This window comes from Salvelinus alpinus, chromosome 38 (genome assembly GCF_045679555.1).
Source record: "Salvelinus alpinus chromosome 38, SLU_Salpinus.1, whole genome shotgun sequence".
NCBI lineage: Eukaryota > Metazoa > Chordata > Actinopteri > Salmoniformes > Salmonidae > Salvelinus > Salvelinus alpinus.
Window position 1 is genome coordinate 9,638,139 of NC_092123.1, and position 26,485 is coordinate 9,664,623.

Here is a 26,485-nt window from a genome sequence, read left to right on the forward strand (position 1 = left end):
ACCAAGCTTTAACTTCCTGACTGATGTCTTGAGAAGTTGCTTCAATATATCCACATAATTTTCCATCCTCATGATGCCATCTATTTTGTGAAGTGCACCAGTCCCTCCTGCAGCAAAGCACCCCCACAACATGATGCTGCCACCCCAATGCTTCACGGTGGGATGGTGTTCTTCGGCTTGCAAGCTTCCCCCATTTTCCTCCAAACATAACAATGGTCGTTACGGCTTTCAGGTTATGTCGATATAGGACTCGTTTTACTGTGGATATAGATACTTTTGAACCTGTTGTTCTGGGATTGATTTGCACTTTTTGCACCAAAGTACGTTCATGTCTAGGAGACAGAACACGTCTCCTTTCTGAGCGATATGACGGCTGCGTGGTCCCATGGTGTTTATACTTTGGTACTATTGCTTGTACATATGAACGTGGTACCTTCAGGCGTTTGGAAATTGCTCCCAAGGATGAACCAGACTTGTGGAGGTCTACAATTTTTTTTCTGAGGTCTTGGCTGATTTCTTTTGATTTTCCCATGATGTCAAGCAGAGGGGCATGAGTTTGAAGGTCGGCCTTGAAATACATCCACAGGTACACCTCCAATTGACTCAAATAATGTAAATTAGCCTATCAGAAGCTTCTAAAGCCAAGACATAATTTTCAGGAATTTTCCAAGTTATTTAAAGGCACAGTCAACTTAGTGTATGTAAACTTCTGACCCACTGGAATTGTGATACAGTGAATGATAAGTGAAATAATCTGTCTATAAACAATTGTTGGGAAAATTAGATGACCTAGCCGACTTGCCAAAACTATAGTTTGTTAACAAGAAATTTGTGGAGTGGTTGAAAAACGAGTTTTAATGACTCCAACCTAAATGTAGACATTTTCCAACCTAAGTGTAGACCAAATCTGAACCAATCATAGACATCTATGTTTCACAAGTTTAGACAGCAGAGCACAATACAGTACAGTAGAGCACATCACAGTACAATACACAGTACAGTAAAGAAAAGTAGAGTATAGTACAGCATAATACAGTAGAGCACAGTAAACTGTACTGTACTCTACTGAATTAAACTATACTGTACTGTACTCTAATGAATTAACCTGTAGTATATTGTATTGCACCGTACTGTATTGCACCGTACTCTACTGTACTATACTGTAGTTTACTGAAAAAAAACTCTGATGTCCTGAACCGTACCATATGTACCGAACTGTGCTGTACTCTACTGTGTTTTACTGTACTAAACTTTGCAGTACTATACTGTGATGTTCAAGCCTAGACGTTTTTGATTCATTCAGATATGGATCTGGTCTGCACCGGGTAAATGTGTACTATTTGAGAGCGGAGTGGATTCCTCAAAGTAGCAACCTTGATTACAGCGTTGCACACTCTTGGCATTCTCTCAACCAGCTTCACCTGGAATATTTTTCCAACAGTCAGAAATGTCCTTGTTTTTGAAAAAAATCCAAATTTTTGTCCATTTAAATAACATCAAATTGATCAGAAATACAGTGTAGACATTGTTAATGTTGTAAATGACTATTGTAGCTGGAAACTGCAAATTTTTTATGGAATGTCTCCTGTGTTCCGATGGCACGTTGTGTTAGCTAATCCAAGTTTATCATTTTAAAAGGCTAATTTATCATTAGAAAACCCTTTTGCAATTATGTTAGCACAGCTTAAAACTGTTATCCTGATTAAAGAAGCAATAAAACTGGCCTTCTTTAGACTAGTTGAGAATCTGGAGCATTATCATTTGTGGGTTCGATTACAGGCTCAAAATGGCCAGAAACAAAGACTTTCTTCTAAAACTTATCAGTCTATTCTTGTTCTGAGAAATGAAGGTTATTGCATGCGAGAAATTGCCAAGAAACTGAAGATCTTGTACAACGCTGTGTACTATTCCCTTCACAGAACAGCGCAAACTGGCTCTAACCAGAATAGAAAGAGGAGTGGGGGCCCCGGTGCACAACTGAGCAAGAGGACAAGTACATTAGTGTCTAGTTTGAGAAGACACCTCACAAGTCCTCAACTGGCAGCTTCATTAAATAGTACCCGCAAAACACCAGTCTCAACGTCAACAGTGAAGAGGCGAGTCCAGGATGCTGGCCTTCTAGGCAGAGTTGCAAAGAAAAAGCCATATCTCAGACTGGCCAATAAAAAGAAAAGATGGGCAAAAGAACACAGACACTAGACATAGGAAGATTGGGAAAAAAAGTTTTATGGACAGACGAATCTAAGTTTCAAGTGTTCGGATCACAAAGAAGAACATTCGTGAGACAGAAAAATGAAAAGATGCTGGAGGAGTACTTGACGCCATCTGTCAAGCATGGTGGAGGCAATGTGATGGTTTGGGGGTGCTTTGGTGGTGGTAAAGTGGGAGATTTGTACAGGGAAAAGGGATCTTGAAGAAGGAAGGCTATCACTCAGTTTGCAACACCATGCCGTACCCTGTGGACGGCGCTTAATTGGAGCCAATTTCCTCCTACAACAGGACAATGACCCAAATCACAGCTCCAAACCATGAACTATTTAGGGAAGAAGCAGACAGCTGGTATCCTGTCTATAATGGAGTGGCCAGCACAGTCACCGGATCTCAACCCTATTGAACTGTTGTGGGAGCAGCTTGACTGTATGGTGCGTAAGAAGTGCCCATCAAGCCAATCCAACTTGTGGGAGATGCTTCAGGAAGCATGGGGTGAAATCTCTTCAGATTACCTCAACAAATTGACAACCAGAATGCCAAAAGTCTGCAAGGCTGTAATTGCTGCAAATGGAGGATTATTTGACGAAAGCAAAGTTTGAAGGACACAATTATTATTTCAATTAAAAATCATTATTTATAACCTTGTCCATGTCTTGACTATATTTCCTATTCATGGAAAACAAGGACATTTCTAAGTGACCCCAAACTTTTGAACGGTAGTGTATGTTGAGCACTTGGTGGCTGCTTTTCCTTCACTCCGCGGTCCAACTCATCCCAAACCATCTCAATTGGGTTGAGGTCGGGTGATTGTGGAGGCCAGGTCATCTGATGCAGCACTCCATCACTCTCCTTCTTGGTCAAATAGCCCTTACACGGCATGGAGGTATGTTGGGTCATTGTCCTGTTGAAAAACAAATGATAGTCCCACTAAGCGCAAACCAGATGGGATTGTGTATCGCTGCAGAATGATGTGGTCGGTGGGAACCACACATGTGGAGATCATCCATTCACCCACTCTGCATCTCACAAAGACATGGCGGTTGGAACCAAAAATCTCAGATTTGGACTCATCAGACCAAAGGACAGATTGCCACTGGTCTAATGTCCATTGCTGATGTTTCTTGGCCAAAGCAAGCCTCTTCTTCTTGTTGGTGTCCTTTAGTAGTGGTTTCTTTCCAGCAATTCGACCATGAAGGCCTGATTCACGCAGCCTCCTCTGAACAGTTGATGTTGAGATGTGTCTGTTACTTGAACTACGTGAAGCATTTATTTGTCTGAGGCTGGTAACTCTAATGAACTTATCCTCTGCAGCAGAGGTAACTCTGGGTCTTTCTTTCCTGTGGCGGTCCTCATGAGAGCCAGTTTCATCATAGCGCTTGATGGTTTTTGTAACTGCACTTGGAGAAAGTTCTTGAAATCTTCTGGATTGACTGATCTTCATGTCTTAAAGTAACGATGGACTGTTGTTTCTCTTTGCTCATTTGAGCTGTTCTTGCCATAATATGGACTTGGTCTTTTACCAAATAGGGCTATCTTCTGTATACCACCCCTACCTTGTCACAACACAACCGATTGGCTCAAACACATTAAGAAGGAAAGAAACTCCTTAAATTAACTGTTAACAAGGCACATCTGTTAATTAAAATGCATTCCAGGTGACTATCTCATGAAGCTGGTTGAGAGAATGCCAAGAGTGTGCAAAGCTGTCATCAAGGCAAAGGGTGGCTGCTTTGAAGAATCTCAAATATATATATATTTTTGATTCGTTGAACAGTTCTATGGTTAGTACATGATTCCATGTGTTATTTCATAGTGTTGATGTCTTCACTATTATTCTACAATGTAGAAAATAGTAAAAATAAAGAAAAACCATTGAATGAGTAGGTGTGTCCAAACTTTGACTGGTACTGTATGTGCAGTTGAAATTTGGCCATAGAATCAATATCTATTTTCACCTTTCATTCAGCACGTAAAATGCACCTGATTTCAACATCCGTAAAATATGTATCTGTAAAATACGTATTTTCTATGTCCGTAAAATATGTATTTTCACATCCAGGATATATGTATTTTTAACGTCCACAAAATACGTATTTGCGATGTTTAGAAAAGGCGTATTTTCGATATCTGGAAAATAGGTATTTCCGAAGTCTGTTAAATATGTATTTTCAACATCTGGAAAATACGTATTTGTTACATCCGGGAAAATACGTCTTTCACTTTTCATTCTGCACCTAAAACGCACCTGACGTCGACATCTGGAAAATACATCTAAGACATATTTTCGACATATTTTGCTTACTGGGAAAATTGCTTCATGGAGTTTAGTTTAGTCAGCTAGGGGGTATATTGCTTTTTGACATTGACTCTCTTCCTTCATGGGTTGATCTGAAACTGAACAGGACAGGTAAAACAACTTCCTTTAAGAATACATCATATTTATTTCACTTATCAAATGTTTTCCGATCAGAGCAGATGAAGGAGAGGACATAAAAGGAGGAATCAACGAGGCTATTGAGATGTATCCCAAATATGAACGGTTCTCTTCCTCTCTGATTGGATTCCAGTCATCTTTAGGCTGCCCGAGCTCGCTTTCGATTTGACAAGACGGGGTTCAAGTAAACCGAGGGGAGGGGTCTGAGGGTGGAGTAAAGAAAAAAACAAAGACAATCCTCACCAAACGCCATCTTGAAACTGTGGCACTGGTCACAGAAGAGGAAAACGTTGAGGATACTGCACGCTTGGGAAAATGCTGTACTGCCGTTCTTGTCTTGGATACGCTCATGATTTGACAGCAGCGTGTTGACAAAACGAATTAACTGTTGATCTCATGTGTGTTTCCCAACGACGTTTCTGATTAAATCTTGGTTGCTCCAAAGCTGCAATTGGATACGATTTTTACAGACACTGGTTGCCAGCTTTTACCGTATGCATAACTAGCTCGCAAAAGTCAACGGACAGAACACGTTGCAATCCATTGGGAAGGGAAAATACAATGTTTCTGTTTGGAATCGGATTATGCGCTAGCATAACGTTAACGTTACATTTTGGAAGGTGAAGACAGCGTTGTGAGGACCAAGAAATTAGATGTATCAAATATAACGTTAGTCCACGACATGTGGTGTATTAAACGTCTTATTTAGCTAGCTAACGTTAGATAATTTATGATAACTCGCAAACGAAGTACTTTAAACTACCTGATGCTAACTAACGTACACATTTTAAGATTGAGGGTTAATTAGCTATGTTCCATGGCATTGTTGCTAAATTTACCTGGTTTAGTCTAATTAGGTAAAATAACAATGTTAAACAATTGGAAATCGTTAGTAATATTGCTAGCTACTAGTAGTACTGTAACATGCTAACTAACGTTAGATGGATCGTTAGACCAACCTGCAACAAGTCAGTCAATAGCTATGGTTTTAACCATTTGGTAGTCTCTAGCTAGCTACACAAGTATCACCTCTTCCATATTTGTGGACATAATTCGTCAGGACCTTCAACTGTGTAACGTAGTAGCAAGCCTCTTGGCTGGCCAGTGGATATTTTGGAGTGGGTCTACTCAACAAACACCTGTCAGCTGGAAAGTCAGTGTCAATACCACACTATGTTGTTGACAATACTAGCTTGCAAACTAGCTGGCTAGTTACGTTAGTCTTTTTTGTTTGTTGCACAGACCTTCATAACACACAGTGGAGGAGCAAACCTTTGCAGCTGTGTGTTGTGTTTATTTCACGGAAATAAAAGGATTTCAATTGGATTGAAAATGGGAGCCGCTAGCGAGCTGGCGTTTGCTGTTTTTCTCATCTCGTTTTCCTCAGGTGGGTGGATATCTGTTGGTACAATAACTGGCTTTGTATGTATGGTTGTGTTAGAAATACTGTACTACTATACACAGTCAATGATAAAATGCGCCTTGGCCTTTGACAGTGACACTTGCCTCGTTTTAAAGTTTATTACACTTTGCTTGAACAGAGATCCGATTGGTTTGTCTTTCTCACTAACAAGTATGCTGTAATGTAAAAAGGCAATTTGTTGCATGGCAAACAGGCTGTGCAACATCGGTAGTAGTGATTGAATACTTTAATGCACTTGGGTGTCTTCTCAGTCAGGGCCTTGTATTAGTGGGAAGGTATCTCTTGATTCATAATGTAAGAGGAATCACTGTGTGTGGATATACCTGGAATATGCCTTTTCCTCAGTGTGTGCAGCATTACATTTCCAGTGCACCAAGACCACTAACAAAACAAAACATGAAGAAGCATCCATGGTGCTGTCATCTGAGGGGAACTAGCCGTAAATCACATACGAGGCAATCTACCAATTTGTGGAGTGTTAACTGTGGTTATTGTGTTATACTTTGTATTCTATGTCATATAGAAGCTTCTCAGGAAAACGCAACACTTTATTTCATGAGGATAGGACTTTTAGGATTTTTAGGATCTTATTTTCAAGTGATTGGAAAAGGTCGAAAGGTTGTGGACTGGTCAATGTTAATCCCTAGTCAATAATGGCACTAAATCGCCTGTCTGTATCCTTACATTCAACATGTTGTTTTTTCCCCAATAAGATAGGGTGGTCATATTGTTATGACATTTTTAGGGCTGGTGTAGAACAGAGATGATTCAAGCAAATTGTATTAAATTAAAATGCAATATTATGCAAATGTAGCACTTAATATGCAAATGGAGAAGTATGGCGTACATAATAGAGTAACATAAGACCAATATTTTAAGGTAGGTTGGTCATATTAACAAATGATCCTGCTTTATGAAAAACTGAGATTGTGTAACAATATGAACCAATTTATGACATTAGAATGCAACTTTTTATACTACTTTATGCAAGGTATATACGTAATATGCTAATTAGTATGTACATAATGTGAGAGATACAGCATGTTAAGCTCATTCATTTAAAGTAAAATGTTCATATTATGTTTTATGCAGAACTGGGAGGTTGTAACAATTTAATAAAGCAATACCAAATATATATATTTTTAAATTGGGAATTGTAAAGTTCCATTCACTTAAATGTTTTAAAAACAATTACGCTTCTGCTCTTACACCTTTTTAAGCTATCAAACTAACTTTAAAAATGAGTACGTGGGTGCATGTGTGTGCATATTTATGGTACCAGTCAAACGTTTGGACACGCCTACTCATTCAAGGGTTTTCTTTATTTTTACTATTTACTAAGAAATCAAGCTATGAAATAACACATGGAATCATGTAGTAACCAAAAAAGTGTTAAACAAATCAAAATATATTTTATATTTGTGATTCATCAAAGCAGCCACCCTTTGCCTTGATGACAGCTTTGCACACTCTTGGCATTCTCACAACCAGCTTCATGAGGTAGTCACCTGGAATGCATTTCAATTAACAGGTGTGCCTTGTTAAATTGTGGAATTTCTTTCCTTCTTAATGTGTTTGAGCCAATCAGTTTTGTTGTGACAAGGTAGGGCTGGTATAGAGAAGATAGCCCTATTTTTGGTAGAAGACCAAGTCCATTTTATGTTAAGAACAGCTCAAATAAGCAAAGAGAAACGGCAGTCCATCATTACTTTAAAACATGGTCAGTCAATCCGGAAAATTTCAAAACGTTTAGAGTTTCTTCAATTGCAGTCGGAAAAACCATCAAGCGCTATGATGAAACTGGCTCTCATGAGGACCGCCACAGGAAAGGAAGACCCAGAGTTACCTCTGCTGCAAGGGATAAGTTAATTAGAGTTACCAGCCTCAGAAATTGCAGCCCAAATAAATGCTTCACAGAGTTCAAGTAACAGACACATCTCAACATCAACTGTTCAGAGGAGACTGCGTGAATCAGGCCTTCGTGGTCGAATTGCTGCAAAGAAACCGGTACCTCCTGTATATAGCCTCGCTGCTGTTATTTTACTGCTGCTCTTTAATTGTTTATTAATTTGATTTCTTATCTATTTTTTACCTAACACTTATTTTTCTTAACTGTGTTGTTGGTTAAGGGCTTATAAGTAAGCATTTCACTGTAAGGTCTACACCTGTTGTATTCGGCGCATGTGACAAATAACATTTGATTTGGACTAAATTTGTTTAACACTTTTTTTAGTTACTACATGATTCCATATGTGTTATTTAATAGTTGTGATGTCTTCACTGTTATTCTACAATGTAGAAAATAGTAAAAAAAATAAAGAAAAGCCCTTGAATGAGTAGGTGTGTTCAATCTTTTGACTGGTACTCTATGCATGTATTTATAAAACCTGAATGTTTTATTTCATTTTATGAGGCTTTGCTTCACAGCTGCCTATAGGCAAACTCTGACCATGGAAACTGGGAGGCAATTCTTTTATAAAGACTTCATAGGCGGCACATGAGTTTCAAGTTTGAGGAAGCTTACAATTTATCCAACCATTTCCACTGTTCTGCGTGCCAGTAATGATTTTCATATGCGCATTTTTGTGGAACAAATCATTGTCTATATCTTCGCCACACACCCCTCTTCTTGTCGCAACATTTCAAATCTGCAATATGTAACTGTTTGGGCTACCTGACCAAATTCACATAGAAATGTAAGTATATAGATATGTCATTCTCATTGAAAGCAAGTCAAAGAAGCGATAGATCTGTTCTATGTGCACTATTTCTATGCTTCCTGTTTTTGTTGCGTCTTTTTACTTTTTGTACACCAGCTGCAAATAACCAATATTTTTGGTTATTGAAAAGACATTTCACAGCTTAGTGCACCTTTTAAAAATTATACTCAAGTCACATTTTCACACACATTTTAGATGCTTGTCACTGACAGCCGCAACTCAATAATCAGCTAGGCCTATTGCCACAGAAGCCAAAGGCACAATCCTAGTCATATTTGCAACCCATCCTAGTTATTGCATCTTTAGATTCACTGTTTTGTAAGTTTCTAACAGATATTGTAATCTCTGTCACATATGGAAGCGCCATCAGGTGCGCTGTTTAGAATGGTGTTTTCCCGCAAATTGCATTTTGGCAAATGTTTCAAAATAATGTTTTATTGGCTGTTTATTACATGAGTTGCATGTTCTGTTAAGATGCGTTACCAGAATTTAAATGCGATTTCTGTCTTGCCTAGTTAAATAAAGGTTAAATACTTTAAAAATGGGTTATGCACCCAATGGCCGGTTAATTTAAATCTCCCCGGGTCACGTTGTTCGGCGCCACATTTTCCTAACCGAAACCCTGATACAGCCACTGCAGAGCAGCGCTGCCTCTTGCACAGAGCGTTACCTCTGCGAACGGCGTCAAGCCAACACTCCCTCATACAGCTAGCTAGCATCTTGTCATGAGAACAGGTGGCAACATGTGAATTTTGACATATCTCTGACACCCCATACACCAAAATGTAGATACAAAGCTCTACTTTGTAAGCTGTTGTGTTTTTTAGTGTCTCTGAAAACAGCTGAATGACCAAAGCGAAGAAAAAACATTTAACCGTATATTTCAGTCCAAGGACGTCTGTTGACCGTAAAACACCCTCAGAACGTTCCCATACTTGTTGGCAATACAATGTCACATTAATCTTACTCTGGAAGAGTGAGTAATACCTATGGCAAAGAACAAATATGAGCACAGGGGTTTCATGAAGGCTGTCCCACAGATTTGACCGTTTTCAGCAGGCACTTTACATTTGGGCTCATCACGTAAATAAAACGTACATTATTGGGATTTTTAGACATGGTTAACTTCCACGTTCATGTTTTCAAATGATTTAAGGTATTTTAACGACCACATTTAGTGAAAGTGCATTTGATTAAGCATAGCGTCCGCTGTTTGTCCTGTCACCTAAACACCCTCCATTTTGCCAGCTGAGTACCCACTGTCAATATATAGTATCTTAGATGGGAAATACCATCCTGACCTGTACTGTTTTGTCATACTGTGGCATCACATAACCTCTAGGCCTATACTGGGACATGCAAAATAAAACCATGACTGAGAAAAGGTGCCATACCGAACTTAATGTAAAGTTATTTTAAGTTGTTCCTCATTCCATTGGGGTCTATATGTTTTTGTCTGGTGGTGGTGGGCCTCGTGCATCTTTGTCTCATTTAATTTAGACAACATCTTGCTGACTTTAGACTATATGGAATTAAATGCAGAATCCTCACTGGGGAGCAAGCTGCCTAGATAATCCTGTATCCTTTTGAAAGCTGCTGCTGCCCTTACAGATTTGTCGGTCAAGCAGTGTTTCCCCTATATTCATTTAGCAGCTGAGACGCGCTTTTAAAGGGATAGTCATTGGCTCAATGACTGGAAGTCTATGCGAACAGCTACCCCTGCTACCTTTGCCGCCACTGCTGAAAAAAAACCTAGGGGAAACACTGTCAAGGTTATATTTTCAAGGTTTGATGACATGTAAAAGTATTAACTATTCTGGCCAACTTACACATTTACATTGTTTCGTCTACATCTTTCGTTCTGTGTTAAACCTGAATGAATATCTGTCACTAAACGTGGGTGTTTGTATACTGAAGTGAGTAGGAATTATGAGGACAGTAAATATGCATACCCTAGACCCTGAAGAAAGTACTGCAGTGTGACGCTCAATAAAGAATTCAAATGGTGTTGCCTCAAACAGTCCTTTTGATTCTGATTTGGGACAAAGGCCCATGTAGAGTTTGATCCTCTTTAAAACAAGGCTAAAGAGGTTAGGCTACACAGCCATATGCTGAGGGTAAAGTAGCTTAAACCCTCAGCTCAAAAATGTGTAATGACTTATGTTGGCTTCACCAAAGCCAAGCAACAGCACTATAATTGAATCTCACTCATCTTGTCATGTACAGTAATACAGACATGCTCTGCTGGACTGTAGATTTGTTACTTAAACTGAAACCAAACTCCGCTCTGACTGACTGAAGTGGTTGAGGTTTGGTGTCCTCGGTGTGGGATAATAAACCGCTCGAATGCTGTCGCTCGCCTGCCCATGGCCCATTCCTTTCCAGGCTTTGGATCCGGTTCAGGTTACCTGCTGCCTCGCTCTCTAGAGTCTGGACTTGTGTTCAAATAGTATTTGAAATCATGCAAGCCTAATCTGTGTTTGATTAAGCTTGCCTGGTGCATCAGGGCCAATGGAATAGTCCCCTAAGTGCAAACTCAACTCCATTTCATATACTCCAGGCAGGCTCAAGTAAACACTCAAATACTATTTGAACCCAGGTCTGCTGCGTCCCTCGGAGTCTCCAGGGAACCCTGGAGGCCCCAGAGCGGAGCCCAGGCATTCCTCACCGTGTCAGTTAGTGAAAAAGAGCATGCTCCCACCCCCACCAGGGCTCATGTTGACACTGTCAACCACCAGCAACCCAAACCAGACTAGAGAAATGATGAAGCCAGACAGATGTAGCAGGCCTAGGTCTCCCCCTTCCCCTCACAGGCTCCATTAGGTCCAGGCTTCAGGATGGATGGCACAGCTGGAGAACATCTCCTTAGTTTTGGCTAGCACAGTTTTTGAGAAGCAAGGGGAGTTGCACTAAAGGTCTTCACATGTCCAAAAATGTTGAACTCGTTCCAAACTTTTACAGTTTGTTATTTGGGTTAAACTCTTTCTCTCATCTGCAATATTTTGGTCGCTCACAGTTTAAGGAGCTGCTGGAGTTGACTGGCACTGTGTCCCAGTTTCCTTCTTGTGTCCTTCCTGAATAATTAGGGCCCTTTAAAAATCTGTGATGCGGACAGAATCACGGAATCCAGACATTAAAACTGAATTCAACAATATTCAAAAATGTATTGAACTTAGTAGGAAAACCACTAAATGCAAGCCGAGATCTACCGCTTAGATTTTCTTTTAACATGACTTAAGAAACGTAAGCCTATGCAATATTAACCAATTAAAAACAGTAATGTAGCAATGAGGTTTGTGCAGTAAACTGTAGACTATAAACTATACATTATCACCGCATATTGGCTTTGCTTGAACTGCCCTGCCAATGCATTGTTGTTCGGGCCATTTTTTAAAAATTATATTTGAGGTAGCCTATATTATCACACTGGTAATATATCAGTTGTTGTATTACTTTTGAAACACAGCTGAGTGAGCATACATTTAAATAATTTGCTTTTTTATTTTACTGGGCTGATGGTGCCTGCATCTGATGGTCATTCATTCTCAGCAGAGGTAGAGAGCCGCAGACTGAGTGTCCGCCTCTCAACATCCCTCCGCTCTCCCTTTCCTTCACTGACACTGACCAAAAAGGGACACCGTCTTCCAGCTGATGGCAACTCGAGTCGCACCGCATTATTTCTGCCTCATGCACAAATTAATGTTGCTACGCCTATGAACAGAGAAAGTGAAATATTCCTTGATATTAACAAAGACCCAAGACGCTAAGAATAACAACAACGCAAGCCGAAGGGAACTCGCTGGTCACTCTAACAGAGTTCCTCTGTGGGGATGGGAGAACCTTCCAGAAGGACAACCATCTGTGGCCAGACGGAAGCCACTCCTCAGTAAAGGGTATTTGGAGTTTGCCAAAAGGCACCTGAAGGACTCTCAGACCATGAGAAACAAGATTCTCTTGTCTGATGAAACCAAGATTGAACTCTTTGGCCTGAATGTCAAGCGTCACTTTTGGAGGAAACCTGGCAACATCCATACGGTGAAGAATGGTGGTGGCAGCATCATGCTGTGGGGATGTTTTTCAGCGGCAGGGAATGGGAGACCAGTCAGGATCGAGGGAAAAAGATGAACAGATCAAAGTACAGAGAGATCCTTGATGAAAACCTGCTCCAGAGCTATCAGGACCTCAGTCTGGGGCGAAGGTTTACCTTCCAACAGGACAACGAACCTAAGAACACAGCCAAGACAGCGCAGCGACGCTCCCCATCCAACCTGACAGAGCTTGAGAGGATCTGCAGAGAAGAATGGGAGAAACTCCCCAAATACAGGTGTGCCAGGCTTGTAGCGTTATACCCAAGAAGACTCGAGGCTGTAATCGCTGCCAAAGATGCTTCAACAAAGTACTGAGTAAAGGGTCTGAGTACTTATGTAAATGTTATATTTCAGTAGGATTTAAATCAATTTGCAAACATTTCTAAAAACCTGTTTTTGCTTTGTCATTAGGGGATATTGTGTGTAGATTGATGAAAGATATATATATATATATATATATATATATATATATATATATATATATATATTTGTAATCCATTTTAGTTTAAGGCTGTAACAAAGTGGAAAAAGTCAAGGGGTCTGAATACTTTCCGAATGCACTGTATACGGGGTAAAGTTGATAATTTCATAACAAGGACAACAATCACTTTTTCTACCTGCACTGAACGGTTGAAGCAGGAGGAAAGTAAACCTTCCAATCGGTCTTAACCCATTTTGAGCAGAAATTCTATATTCATATATTCATTATGCTATTTCATAGCTCATTTTTGGAGATAAATACTGATACATTACTAGCTCAAACTCTTTGAACCTGCAGAAATGACTAATTAGTAATAATTATAATTTTTACATTTGTACAGCATTATAGAAGAATAATCTTAGTGCATAAAATACAAGTTTAAAAAAAATCACATTTATACTGAACAAAAATAGAAACAGACATGCAACAAGTTCAATGGTTTTACTGAGTTACAGTTCATATAAGGAAATCAGTCAATTTAAATAATTTCATTAGGCCCTAATCTATGGATTTCACGACTGGGCAGGGGTGGGCCTGGGAGGGCATAGACCCACACACTTAGGAGCAAGGCCCACCCTCTGGGGAGCCAAGTCCAGCCAGTCAGAATGATTTCCCCCCCCACAAAACAGCTTTATTACAGACAGAAATACTCCTCAGTTTCATCAGCTGTCCGGGTGGCTGGTCTCAGACGATCCTGCAGGTGAAGAAGCCGGACGTGGACGTCCTGGGGTGGCGTGGTTACACGTGGTCTGCGGTTGTGAGGTCGGTTGGACGTACTGCCAAATTCTCTAAAGCGACTTTGGAGGCGGCTTATGGTAGAGAAATTAACATTCGATTCCCTATCAACAGCTCTGGTGGACATTCCTGCAGTCAGCATGCCAATTATACGCTCCCTCAACTTTACATCTGTGGCATTGTGTTGTGTAACAAAACTGCACATTTTAGAGTGGCCTTTTATTGTCCCCAGCACAAGGTGCACCTGTGTAATGATCATGCTGTTTAATCAGCTTCTTGGTATGCCACACCTGTCAGGTGGATGGATTATCTTGGCAAAGGAGAAATGCTCACTAACAGGGATGTAAACAAATGTGTGCACAAATATTGAGAGAAATAAGCTTTTTGTGTACGTATGGAACATTTCTGGGATCTTTTATTTCAGCTCATGAAACATGGAACCACCACTTTGTTGCGTTTATATTTTTGGTCAGTATAGAACCGTCTTGAAAGGGAAGGATGCACTTCCTATATTCTGTCAATTGGCGGAGTTACACCCACTTACAGTGGCAAGAAAAAATATGTGAACCCTTTGGAATTACCTGGATTTCTGCATAAATTGGTCATCAAATTTGATCTGATCTTCATCTAAGTCACAACAATAGACAAACATAGTGTGCCTAAATTAATAACACACACATTTTTTTCCTTCTCTATATTGAATACATCATTTAAACATTCACAGTGTAGGTTGGAAAAAGTAAAAAGACTTCTCCAAAGCTAATTGGAGTCAGGAGTCAGCAAACCTGGAGTCCAATCAATGAGACAAGATTGGAGATGTTGATTAGAGCTGCCTTGCCCAATAAAAAACTCTCACAAAATGTGAGTTTGCTGTTCACAAGAAGCATTGCCTGATGTGAACCACGCCTCGAACAAAAGAGATCTCAGAAGACCTAAGATTAAGAACTGTTGACTTGCATAAAGGTGGAAAGGGTTACAAAAGTATCTCTAAAAGCCTTCATATTCATCAGTCCACAGTAAGACAAATAGTCTATAAATGGAGAAAGTTCAGCACTGTTGCTACTCTCCCTAGGAGTAGCCGTCCTGCAAAGATGACTGCAAGAGCACAGCACAGAATGCTCAATGAGGTTAAGAAGAATCCTTGTGTCAGCTAAAGACTTAAAGAAATCTCTGGAACATGCTAACATCTCTGTTGATGAGTCTATGATATGTAGAACACCACACAAGAATGGTGGTCATGGTAAGAAGCCACTGCTGTCCAAAAAAAACATTGCTGCATGTCGGAAGTTCGCAAAAGTGCACCTGGATGTTCCACAGCGCTACTGGAAAAATATTCTGTGGACAGATGAAACTGCAGTTGAGTTGTCATTTTGCAGTTTATCAAGATGTTTTGCAGGAGAATGTAAGGCTATCTGTCGGCTAATTGAAGCTCAACAGAAGTTGGGTGATGCAACAGGACAACGACCCAAAACACAGAAGTAAATCAACAACAGAAGGGCTTCAACAGAAGAAAATACGCCTTCTGGATTGAGATGCTGTGGCATGACCTCGAGAGCAGTTCACACCAGACATCCCAAGAATATTGCTCAACTGAAACAGTTTTGTAAAGAGGAATGGTACAAAATTCCTCCTGACCATTATGCAGATCTGATCCTCAACTACAGAAAACGTTTGCTTGAGGTTATTGCTGCCAAAGGAGGTTCAACCAGTTATTAAATCCAAGGGTTCACATACTTTTCCCACCCTACACTGTGAATGTTGACACGGTGTGTTCAATAAAGAAATGAAAACGTATACTTGTTTGTGTGTTATTAGTTTAAGCAGACTGTGTTTGTTGTGACCTAGATGAAGATCAGATCACATTTTTATGACAAATTTATGCAGAAATCCAGGTAATTCCAAAGTGTTCACATACTTTGTCTTGCCACTGTATGTACTGTACACAGAGTTATGGTAAGACGTGTGCATAATTAGGCTAAGGTTACCGTTAGTAAACCATGAGTTTCACTTTCAGCCCACTGCAATTTTCTCAGCGCTCAGGACTCGGGAGGCCTGAAGTAAAAAGGGCTTAGTCCTAAGTGTAATTAATGTGTCCTGCAGATGTTGCCTTATGCTTCGCAGGACTGCAGTAGTCTAGACAGACTGGCTTCGCTTAGATCCAGGCTGATTAAAACTGGTTCTACATTTATCATGTTCTTATTTCAAGTCTCTCAAGACTCTTTTTTTTTCTTCCCCTTGCTCTTTTTGCTCCCGATAAGATTTTTCATGCCTTGCCATTATCAGGTTCTTTCCTTCTCCCTCCCACTGACTCAGGCCCCAAAGCACAAAGGGAAGTCTGTTGTAGGGAGATGGGTTATATGTATCTGCTCCTTGTTGAACAGACAGGTTGATTTGCTTCCAGTAGGCTAATGCACACTAAATGGTTAGATGGGGACCAATTACTAATAACCATGGCCTATTTAAATACCTATTTGAAAATGTAGGCTTTTCCTGTAGAACATGAACACTGTGCAGGTAGGTCTTTTCGAGCCCTGTGGATGAAAGAAGCAACAGAGTACACTAGTGTAGTAAGAGATGCTGGCAAAGACCTTTTTAATCAACTAGGTCCCAAGTAGGCCTGAAACGGCCCTCTGCTAAATAGTCCTAGCTATAGGTGGTTGTGAGCAGTCATTTTCTTTTACATGGTTGAATTGCTCTGAAGATAAGCATGGAATTTTGCTTTCCCTATTCTCTTCTGGTCATAAATTATTCTTACCACAATCTTCCTCAAGATAATTCCAGACAATTTAGCTAGCTGGGGTTAGTGCCCTTACCCCAACCCCCTGCCCCTACACCCAACACTGCTGAGGATAATTAGCTGTTTAAAATGGTATTTCCTTCCTGTAGAATAAACTGTAAGAATGTACACTATGCACAGAGCTGGCTGTAGCCTATAAGGCTGGCGCAGGGCTCTGGAATATTGGTGCCTGTACAGTAGACTAGTCCATTGGGTGCCCTGAATGCTGTAGCCTTGGCCGTAAGCAAAGCAACTGGCCATCAGCAGTATAATTGAAGTGGAGACTGATAGGCTGTCGGACATTCCAGCAAGGATTAAGGAGATTGGATGCTGTTGCTGAGTTTGCTGGTTTTACTGGCCTGTATGGAAAGACCGCAGGCTTTGTGACCGGGTCTGGCTAGCGACTAACCGGTTCAGTGTGCTTTGTTTGAAGTCAGTATCAACTTATTATGAATAGAGAAATGATTTATATTTAATAACCAATAAGGATACATAAGCCATTTCCAAGTATCGTTAGTTGCTACTTAACAGTCACTAGAGATGCTGCTCGACATTTGGCTGTAAGCGGCTGATTCCAAGGGTCCAGCATCCCTCACCCTGTCACAGTAAAGAGATTACACCAAGCAGGCAGAGTGGAGAGCAATGTTCCTCCTGATGGGCTACAGTGGCACTTCTACTGTATATTATATAACTGTAACCCAATCCCTGGAAACCAGCCGCATAGGGGCCGTGTGTGTGTGTGTGTGTGTGTGTGTGTGTGTGTGTGTGTGTGTGTGTGTGTGTGTGTGTGTGTGTGTGTGTGTGTGTGTGTGTGTGTGTGTGTGTGTGTGTGTGTGTGTGTGTTGCAGCAGCAGGGTGCACAACCACATGATTCCGCCTGCAGTGAGTCTCCTGTCTCTCTAGTCATTGCATAATGCAAGCTGGCCGATAGTCAGCAGCAACCCTACACTGCAGCAGTTGCAGCTGTGTAGCTAGGCACTCCTGTCCCTCAGCCACATCACAGAGAGAGAAACGAGGCCCAGTGTTTTTCCATAGCTCCTCCTATGTCGTTGATCATGGCAGAACCTGGGCATGTTATTCAGTGGGTGCAATGTCCAGGATATAGGAGCTATATCTGTAGTCTCAATCGCCAGACTCCGGGTCCTCCACAGCGGCTGTGGTGAGAGACGAGTAGATCTGTAATGCATAGAACAGAACCAACGTTGTTTCTTAATCAGATAACGCTGCATCTTCATACTCGAGCTGGTTGTAATTGTGCAATACAGTTATTGGGTTGAAGGAGTCAACTGAGTGTAACTGAGTAGTAACAAGTGGTTCTAGAAGTTGAACACTCCCTGGTGTCAGTAGAGCTGTTAGCTGTTTAAGGGACCCCTCTCTACACCCCATATCTTTTCCTGCCAGTTGTTGTTGGTATTGTAATATGATGCCCCGGTACTCTCGACATAGCCGAGAAGAGAAAGAAAAACTATTTCTTCAGGTGTCTGCTGTTCTGCTTCTTGACACTGCTTTATTTATCTAAACTGGACTCTAAAAATGCCTGACGTAAAGGGTTTTCCTAACGTCACGTGAAAGAAAGCATGATGGTCCTGGGAAAAGAAACATTAGGCTATATATAATTATGTCATTACAATTAGTGCTGACTCTGTAGGATTTCAGCTATGCAGAAGTGAGCAGTGTTCCAACCATGCAGCTCTAATGGGGCCTGGTCACTAGTAGTGCACTATATAGGGAAAAGGGTGCTAATTGCGATGCTTCCTACGTATCAGCTATGAGCCTTGGCAGCTGCTGTGCCTCCAATCAGACAAACAGCTGGCTGTAATTGCCCCAATTGTTCAGTTTGACAGACTGCAACAAGTCACTCTTCCAGCTAGATAGTTGTAGTAGTAAAAGCTGCTCCTGGTCAACTGCAGAGAACCTGGGTTGTATTCAGTAGGAACAAAACGCTAGAACAAGATCCAAAGTAACTGAGTGAAACGGGGAGGTAGTATCTGAACTTGTCCAATGAGTATTTCTCAACCCATGTCCACTACTCTCCTCACCAAGCCAGTGGTAAGTCTCGTGAGACCTCTGCACTCTTGTCTTTGGCTAGCTCCAGTGCTTTTGGAGGTAAAATCATTACCGTTTAACTTCTTGCCATTCCTGTACGCTAGCAGCATTGCCTGAGGGGAGGTTACCTGAAGGCTTGGTAAGCTGAACATTAAATTGATTCAGGACTGATCTACACTCCAGCTACTGAGAAACATTAGTGACGCTGCAGAAACTGGCCTGCCTGAGAGCCTACCTGTGGAACCTAAGACTTTATTTTCAAAAGAACCATATTTCCGACCTCAACACCTGTTTAGGGACAGTCCCCCCTTTTAGGGACAGTCCCCCCTGCCAGTCCCTCACAGAGTGGTACGTGCTAGAGACCAAGTCCCTGGTGTTGGATCATCTCTCGTCTCTTAGTTCCATCTAAGTTATGGCTTCATCCGTCAGTTACTTTTAAATCACAAAGAAAAGGTGAAGGCAGCAGCCAGTACTCTTAAAACCCTTATTCAGGTTCTCCTGAGTGGTGCAGTGGTCTAAGGCGGTGGTCTTGAGGCGTCACTACAAACCCGGGTTCGATCCCAGGCTGTGTCGCAGCCGGACGCGACTGGGGCGGGTTAAGGCGGCGCACAATTGGCCCTGCGTCGTCCGGGTTAAGGGAGGGTTTGGCCGGCCGGGATGTCCTTGTCCCATCTCGCTCTAGTGACTCCTTGTTGCGGTCGGGTGCATGCACGTTGACATTGGTCGCCAGTTGGACGGTGTTTCCTCCAACACATTGGTGCGACTGGCTTCCGGGTTAAGGGAGCAGTGTGTCAAGAAGCAGTGCGGCTTGGCAGGGTTGTGTTTCGGAGGACGCATGGCTCTTGACCTTCGCCTCTCCCGAGTCCGTATGGGAGTTGCAGCAATGGGACAAGACTGTAACTACCAATTGGATGTCACGAAATTGGGGAGAAAAAGGGGTAAAAATACATTCTTCACTCCAGTTTATCCTGGAGTGACCCCTGAAATCAGTCCATTGTAAAGACTGGTGTGTTGTACTCTGGGAGCGACTGAATTAATGACTCACTGGCGATTTCTCAAATGAATTTCCTTTCACTCCGTCTTAGCGCTGGGCATCATCACGAGAACAGGGATTGTTTTTTTTAAGGGTAAAGATGCACCCAGCTTGAAGCAATTCTGTGTGGAGTTTATTTGCGTTCTGTATTTCCATACTGCCAATCTCTCACAAAATCAACCAGCGAATCGTCAATAATCATTATTCGTTAGGATATTTGCTCTGTGTCTTTGTGCCGATTTAATATTCTTGCAAGATTCCAACATCATAACCTACGGTCTCTGAACAAACGCATCCCAGCTAATCATTTTAATCTCTGCTTACGGCAGTTAGTAAATGATTTATTTAATTTCGTCAACCACATGAGCAATTCCACCCTGTGCTGTGACTATGCCAAGTGTTTAATGAATAGTTTGGTTTACACACACGGCGGTACAGGAGGTCTCCCATGCAGGGCCGGTTCCTGACGTAAGAGACATAAGGGGCATTTCTGTGAGGTTATAAGGAACTCAGTCTGGGTCTCAACTTACTGTTGAGAGTAAGAATAATAGAATGCACAAGGTGCAATTTCAAAATGTGGTTGTGTATCAGCAGTTTTTCTCTTACGTCACTCAGTTAGTCATGTCGACTAACAATTTTTAGATTGGTAGTTAGTCTGGCCAGCTATCCAAACTTGTATTAATCATGGCCGAATACCGACCGGGCACCTGCCCAGGGGCCATGATCTCTACGGGGGCCACATTGATTTTGTTAGTCATTCTCATTCAGATATATTAACATGGCATAAGCCATTACAAAATGTGTAGAATTGCCTCAAATCTTCAGATGCTGCTCTCTCTCACGCTCTCACTATCGCTCTCTCGCCCATCCATCCATGCTGCCTTGTCTGTCTCTCAGACCCGTCCCAGAGTCACTGGACTGAACAGAGCTCTTTAACTCTGAAATGCTCCGGGCCTCAAGCTCATATGATTACCTTCTCAGTCCCAGCATCACCTTTTGGTTTCTGGACAGGCAGCAAGTCAGGCAGGCAGGGTGTCGGGGAGCCTTTGGTGAGGCTGCCAAGTCCAGACTCACTCCCTGTACTGTAGTCCACCAGCCTGCCAGTCAGTCAGTGTGCTGTACATAAAAGGCAATGGCCCTGTCTATCTAAACCACGACATTTGATTGCATTTCGGTTGAGTGGGGAATGGGAGGTCGTCTGGTGGGCAATGTTCACTTTGCATCTGCTTGTACTGAAAGTAGCCAATTAATGTTCCCTTGACCTTAGTTAATGTTTATACTGTGGGCATGTTTCAGTACATTTAAGGACAAAGATGTTCTCCAAGCTAGAAATGGAGGGCACTCAGGGCAGAGTGATAGTTAGGCTACACTCTGAGCAGGAGGCAAATCAGAGTAAGCATTGTTGTGAGCAACGCTGGTCTCTTTCCATGTACAGTAGTAGTACCACCATGTCTTCTGTAGCGCAAAGACCTCTGTATATTGACATTTCCTCCGACATTGTGTTATCTTAACACTTCAACTACACCTCATTCTAACAAGGGATCATGAGTTGACAGAAGTTTGCGGGTTAGCTCATTGTAAACCTGCGGTGAGGGATGTTTTTGTTAGGTCTGAATGCCTGGCTCTCGAGTGTTGTTTTGGCTAACCACAAAAACCGGCTCCGATTATGATGAGGCTTGAAACCATATGGTTCCTCCAGGCTAGTTTCGCAAAGTGTTGTGACTATTTTGTTACATGCTTTGTGGATTACATTAATCCCCGGCGGATGACTTTTGTTAAACAGAAGGATGAACTACTTTAATTGAAAACATGTCACACGTATCTGTTCTGTTTAACAGAGGCTTGTGGTTAGGAATGGTTTGGTTTTAAACAGTGAGCCTGGACTGCAGTCATTCTTTAGTTCTTCCTCTGAACTTCAATCTCTGGATATTAGGTTTATAAACTGTTTGGTTTGTTTTCAGGCTGTTTGTTTTATTGCGGCCTGTTTATTCTGTTGAATGTTTATTCATACCAACGCCTGCCCAGAAATCCTCATTGCGGTATTTCGTAAGGAAATGGCATGACGCTATAAACATCCACCCATTATTTGTTTAATCTTGAGTTTAACCTGAATCCCGCAAATCACTTGAGTCATTACTAATTGAGTCATTCTGAAATTCTTTGAGATGTTTCTGAGAAGTTTCTCACTCCCACCCATATATTATCTCTCTGCAGACACACAAATCATCCTTTTTCAACACTTTTGACGTTGTTCTAACAAAGCGTTGTTCTGTACGGTAAAGCTAAAATGTGTCACAAATGGCCCCCTATTCCCTACATAGCGCACTACTTTTGGCCAGAGGGCCCCGGTCGAAAATAGCGCGCTATGTAGGGAATAGGGTGCGCCATTTGAGACGCAGGGCTGCTGTGTGCTGTTTGTGTGGGAGGGAATGTGTTAAGGCATATCTGCCGCTTTGTGTGGGCTACGCTATGCACTCACCCTGATTGGTATCTGAAGGAGCTGTAACTAGCGATCGAGCCAGGAGATTGACTGAGCATTTCTGTTGGAAGTGTTTTGCTTCCCTTCTCTTCAGTAGTCTAGTGTTCAACTTAGCCTACGGGATGCAGGGACATTTGTGTGCAATATTGCTTAGTTTGTACTGTAGAGCTACATTGGCTAATTTATGTAGAGGGTGTTTTCCATCTAAAAAGGACCCATGAGCACCAACGTGACGTTGATAGGAGCATGTCAAAATTGGGTGTCAAATGAAAGCTAGTCTATATTTGAGAAGTTGAGACATTTGTAGATTTTTCAAGCATTTTCGATCCTAAAAATGTGGAGTAAGAAAAGGCTTTGATTTCTGGTCAAACGAATGGAATGGGAGTCATAGACGACATCAGTGGTGTAAAGTACTTGAGTTAAAATACTTAAGTACTACTTAAGTAGTTTTTTGGGGTATCTGTACTTTACTATTTATATTTTTGACAACTTTTACTACATTCCTGAAGAAAATTATGTACTTTTTACTCCATACATTTTCCCTGACACCCAAAAGTACTCGTTACATTTTGAACGCTTAGCAGAACAGGGAAATGGTCTAATTCACACACTTATCAAGAGAACATCCCATGTCATCTCTACTGTCTCTGATCTAGCGGACTCACTAAACTCAAGCTTTGTTTGTGTTGATGTCTGACTGTAACCCTGGCTATCCATACATTTTTTTTAACTAGAAAATGGTGCAGGGGTTTAAACTGCAGAACCCGGTTCCTACATTTGAATATAAACATTTATTTTTTTAAACAAACTATGCTACATTTTATCTCTGGGACCCTCAGGATGACAAATCAGAGCAAGATTACTGAATGTAAGTACATGATTTACCTTCAGAGGTGAGTGTATCGAACCAGTTGCCATGATAAAAGTGTTTTGTTTTTGTACATTCTCTTCAAACAATTAGCATGCTATTTTTTTTCCACTGTAATAGCTACTTTAAATTGGACACTGCAGTTAGATTAACAAGAATTTAAGATTTCTGCCCATATTACATTACATTTACATTTAAGTCATTTAGCAGACGCTCTTATCCAGAGCGACTTGACATGTCCATGTCCCGGAAAGTTGGCTGTTGTTTACAACGTCATTCTAGTCACATTAGCGCTTGTTAGCACCGATCCCGTAGAGGTTAAAGGCAGTGCAGTCGAAAACAAGATTTTCTCGTGTTTTATATATATTTCCACACTGAGGTTGGAGTAATATTGTGAAATTGTATGAAAGTCCCTTTTAGTGTAAGAGCATTTGAAAAGACTGCTAAAATTTCAGCCTGATTTGGTGGGATGGAGTTTTGGCCTTCCATGGTGACATCACCATGTGTTTATTAGGCCAATAAGAAAGAGTTAAAAACTTCTCTGCCAAGAACAGCATATTTTCCCCCCCTCTCCACTCAAACCACTCCTCCAGTCCTAGCAGAATTGAGAAATTGAGAATTGAGAAATTGCTCTTTGCTGAGATGCAAATTTTTTATTACCATTTTACTTGTAAACAATCACAGTAAGGTGCCTTCAGAAAGTATTCATACCCCTTGATTTATTCCACATTTTGTTGTTATAGCCTGAATTCAAAATGGGTGAAATATTATTTTTTTCTCACCCATCTACACACAATACCCCATAATGACAAATGGAAAACATGTTTTTAGAAATGTTTGCAAATGTATTAAATAAAATACAGAAATATATAATTTACATAAGTATTGACACCCCTGAGTCAATACATGTTTGAATCACCTGTGGCAGCGATTACAGCCGTGAGTCTTTCTGGGTAAGTTCCTAAGATCTTTGCACACCTGGATTTTACTATATATTTGCACATTATTATTTTAAAACTTATTCAAGCTCTGTCAAATTGGTTGTTGATCATTGCTAGACAGCCTTTTTCAAGTCTTGCCAGAGATTTTAAAGCCATTTATGTCAAAACTGTAACTAGGCCACTCAGGAACATTCAATGTCTTCTTGGTAAGCAACTCTAGTGCATATTTGCCCTTGTGTTTTAGGTTATTGTCCTGCTGAAAGGTAAATTTGTCTCCCAGTGTCAGTTGGAATGCTCTATTCCATCATTATTTTTATCCCATACAAACTCCCTAGTCCTTGCCGATGATAAGCATACCCATAACATGATGCAGCCACCACCGTGCTTGAAAATACTGTATGAAGAGTGGTACTCAGTGATGTGTTGTATTGGAGTTGCCCCTAACATAATGCTTTCTATTAAGGACATAAAGTTAATTTCTAAAGTTTTACTTTAGTGCCTTATTGAAAACACGATGCATGTTTTGGAATATTTTTATTCTGTACAGGCTTCCTTCTTTTCACTCTGTCATTTAGGTTAGTATTGTGGAGTAACTACAATGTTGTGGATCCATCCTCAGTTTTCTTTACAGCCATTAAACTCTTTAACTGTTTTAAAGTCACCGTTGACCTGATGGTGAAATCCCTGAGCGGTTTCCTTCCTCCCCAGCAACTGAGTTAGGAAGGAAGCCTGTATTTTTCTAGTGACTGGGTGATACACCATCCAAAGTGTAATAACTTCACCATGCTCAAAGAGATATTCAGTGTCTTTTATACTAATCTACCAATTGGTGCCCTCCTTTGCGAGGCATTGGAAAACCTCCCTGGTCTTTCTGGTTGAATCTGTGTTTGAAATTCACTGCTTGACTGAGGGACCTTACAATGATCTGTATGTGTGGGGTACAGAGATGAGGTAGTCATTCAAAAATCATGTTAAACACTATTATTGCATAGAGTGAGTCCATGCAACGTATTGTTACTTGTTAAGCACATTTTTACTCCTGAACTTATTTAGGCTTGCCATAACAAAGGGGTTGAATACTTATAGACTAAAGACATTTCAGCTTGTATTAATTTGTAAGCATTTCTAAAAACATAATTCCACTTTGACATAATGGGGTATTGTGTGTAGGGCAGTGACACAAAATCTACATTTAATCCATTTTAAATTCAGGCTGTAACACCAACAAAGTGTGGAAAAAGTCAAGGACTGGTGAATACTTTCTGAAGTCACTGTAGTTGTTGCCCAGAAATGATTTGATATTGAGATAAAAACGTCTGCATTGGATCTTTTAAAGATTTTTTCTAATTTCTCTCTCTCTCTCATGAAGAGGGAGGATAATGAAAGTTCACAGAAGTACCGAGGAAAGGTAGACCTACCAATTAGTTATAGTGTTTTAACTGATATCAAATGTGTTTTATAAATGTTTAGGCTGTGATTTAAAACGGGTAATTTTGTTTCCAAATCAGTAGCAGAATTAATAGAAATCATAGTAGCCACAAACCACAGTTTGGTCACTTGCTACTGTTTTACATTTACATTTACATTTAAGTCATTTAGCAGACGCTCTTATCCAGAGCGACTTACAAATTGGTGCATTCACCTTATGACATCCCCTTCCACTGGCATACTGTTATGTTCAGCTCATAACTGTTTTTTTTCTGTTGTCTGGTGGTCAACGTAAGACCGTCTGGACAACCTCCCACTCTCCCTCTCTCGTAATTCCGTTACCGGATGTAAATCCACTTACTACCTACCGTAGGTCAATAACCAAAATAAATGGGTGTCATGTCATAGCTGACAACACATTCTTTCTGCAGGCATTTTGCAATTTTAATTTCCGAGCAGATATTTAAGAGTTTTTGGAAAACGTGCATAAACAGAGGGAGATTCTACCATAATTCTCTTACCAATCTTTGCATCATTCTTAACAGTAAATTCGTTTTTGTGACAATTTGTGGAAATGGTTAAATGTAGACCTTGTACATAGAGTTGTGTGGTTTGTTAAACTTTGAAATCAATGTTTTTTTGTTTAGCATACATTTTAAGTGAATGTGAGTCAAAGCGTAATTCCGTTACCATGGAATTGCCCAAAGGCTTCCATAAAACAGCATATTCTTGTATACAAGAAGAGAGATCCACCTGCATCTGATTCCCAGCATTGCCTTTCGTCCCTGTGAGGAGAGAGGGAGAGAGTTTGGCCTCCCACCC

At 40.9% G+C, this 26,485-nt stretch overlaps 1 protein-coding gene across 6 annotated transcripts in view; it reads left to right on the forward strand.

Annotated features, from left to right (window-relative positions):
* Positions 1-4,515: 4,515 nt before the first annotated feature.
* Positions 4,516-26,485, forward strand: part of LOC139566504 (activin receptor type-2A-like) — a 42,364-nt gene continuing 20,394 nt past the window's right edge. Inside the window, exons 1-2 of one of the 6 annotated variants that reach the window (XM_071387789.1) lie at positions 4,519-5,279; positions 5,888-6,032. In XM_071387789.1, coding sequence (XP_071243890.1) covers positions 5,978-6,032 — 55 coding nt within the window. In that variant the 5' untranslated portion in view covers positions 4,519-5,279; positions 5,888-5,977. Of the gene's footprint in view, positions 6,033-26,485 lie in introns of all 6 variants that reach the window. The other 5 variants (XM_071387790.1, XM_071387792.1, XM_071387793.1 and 2 more) reach the window with 5 other exon arrangements.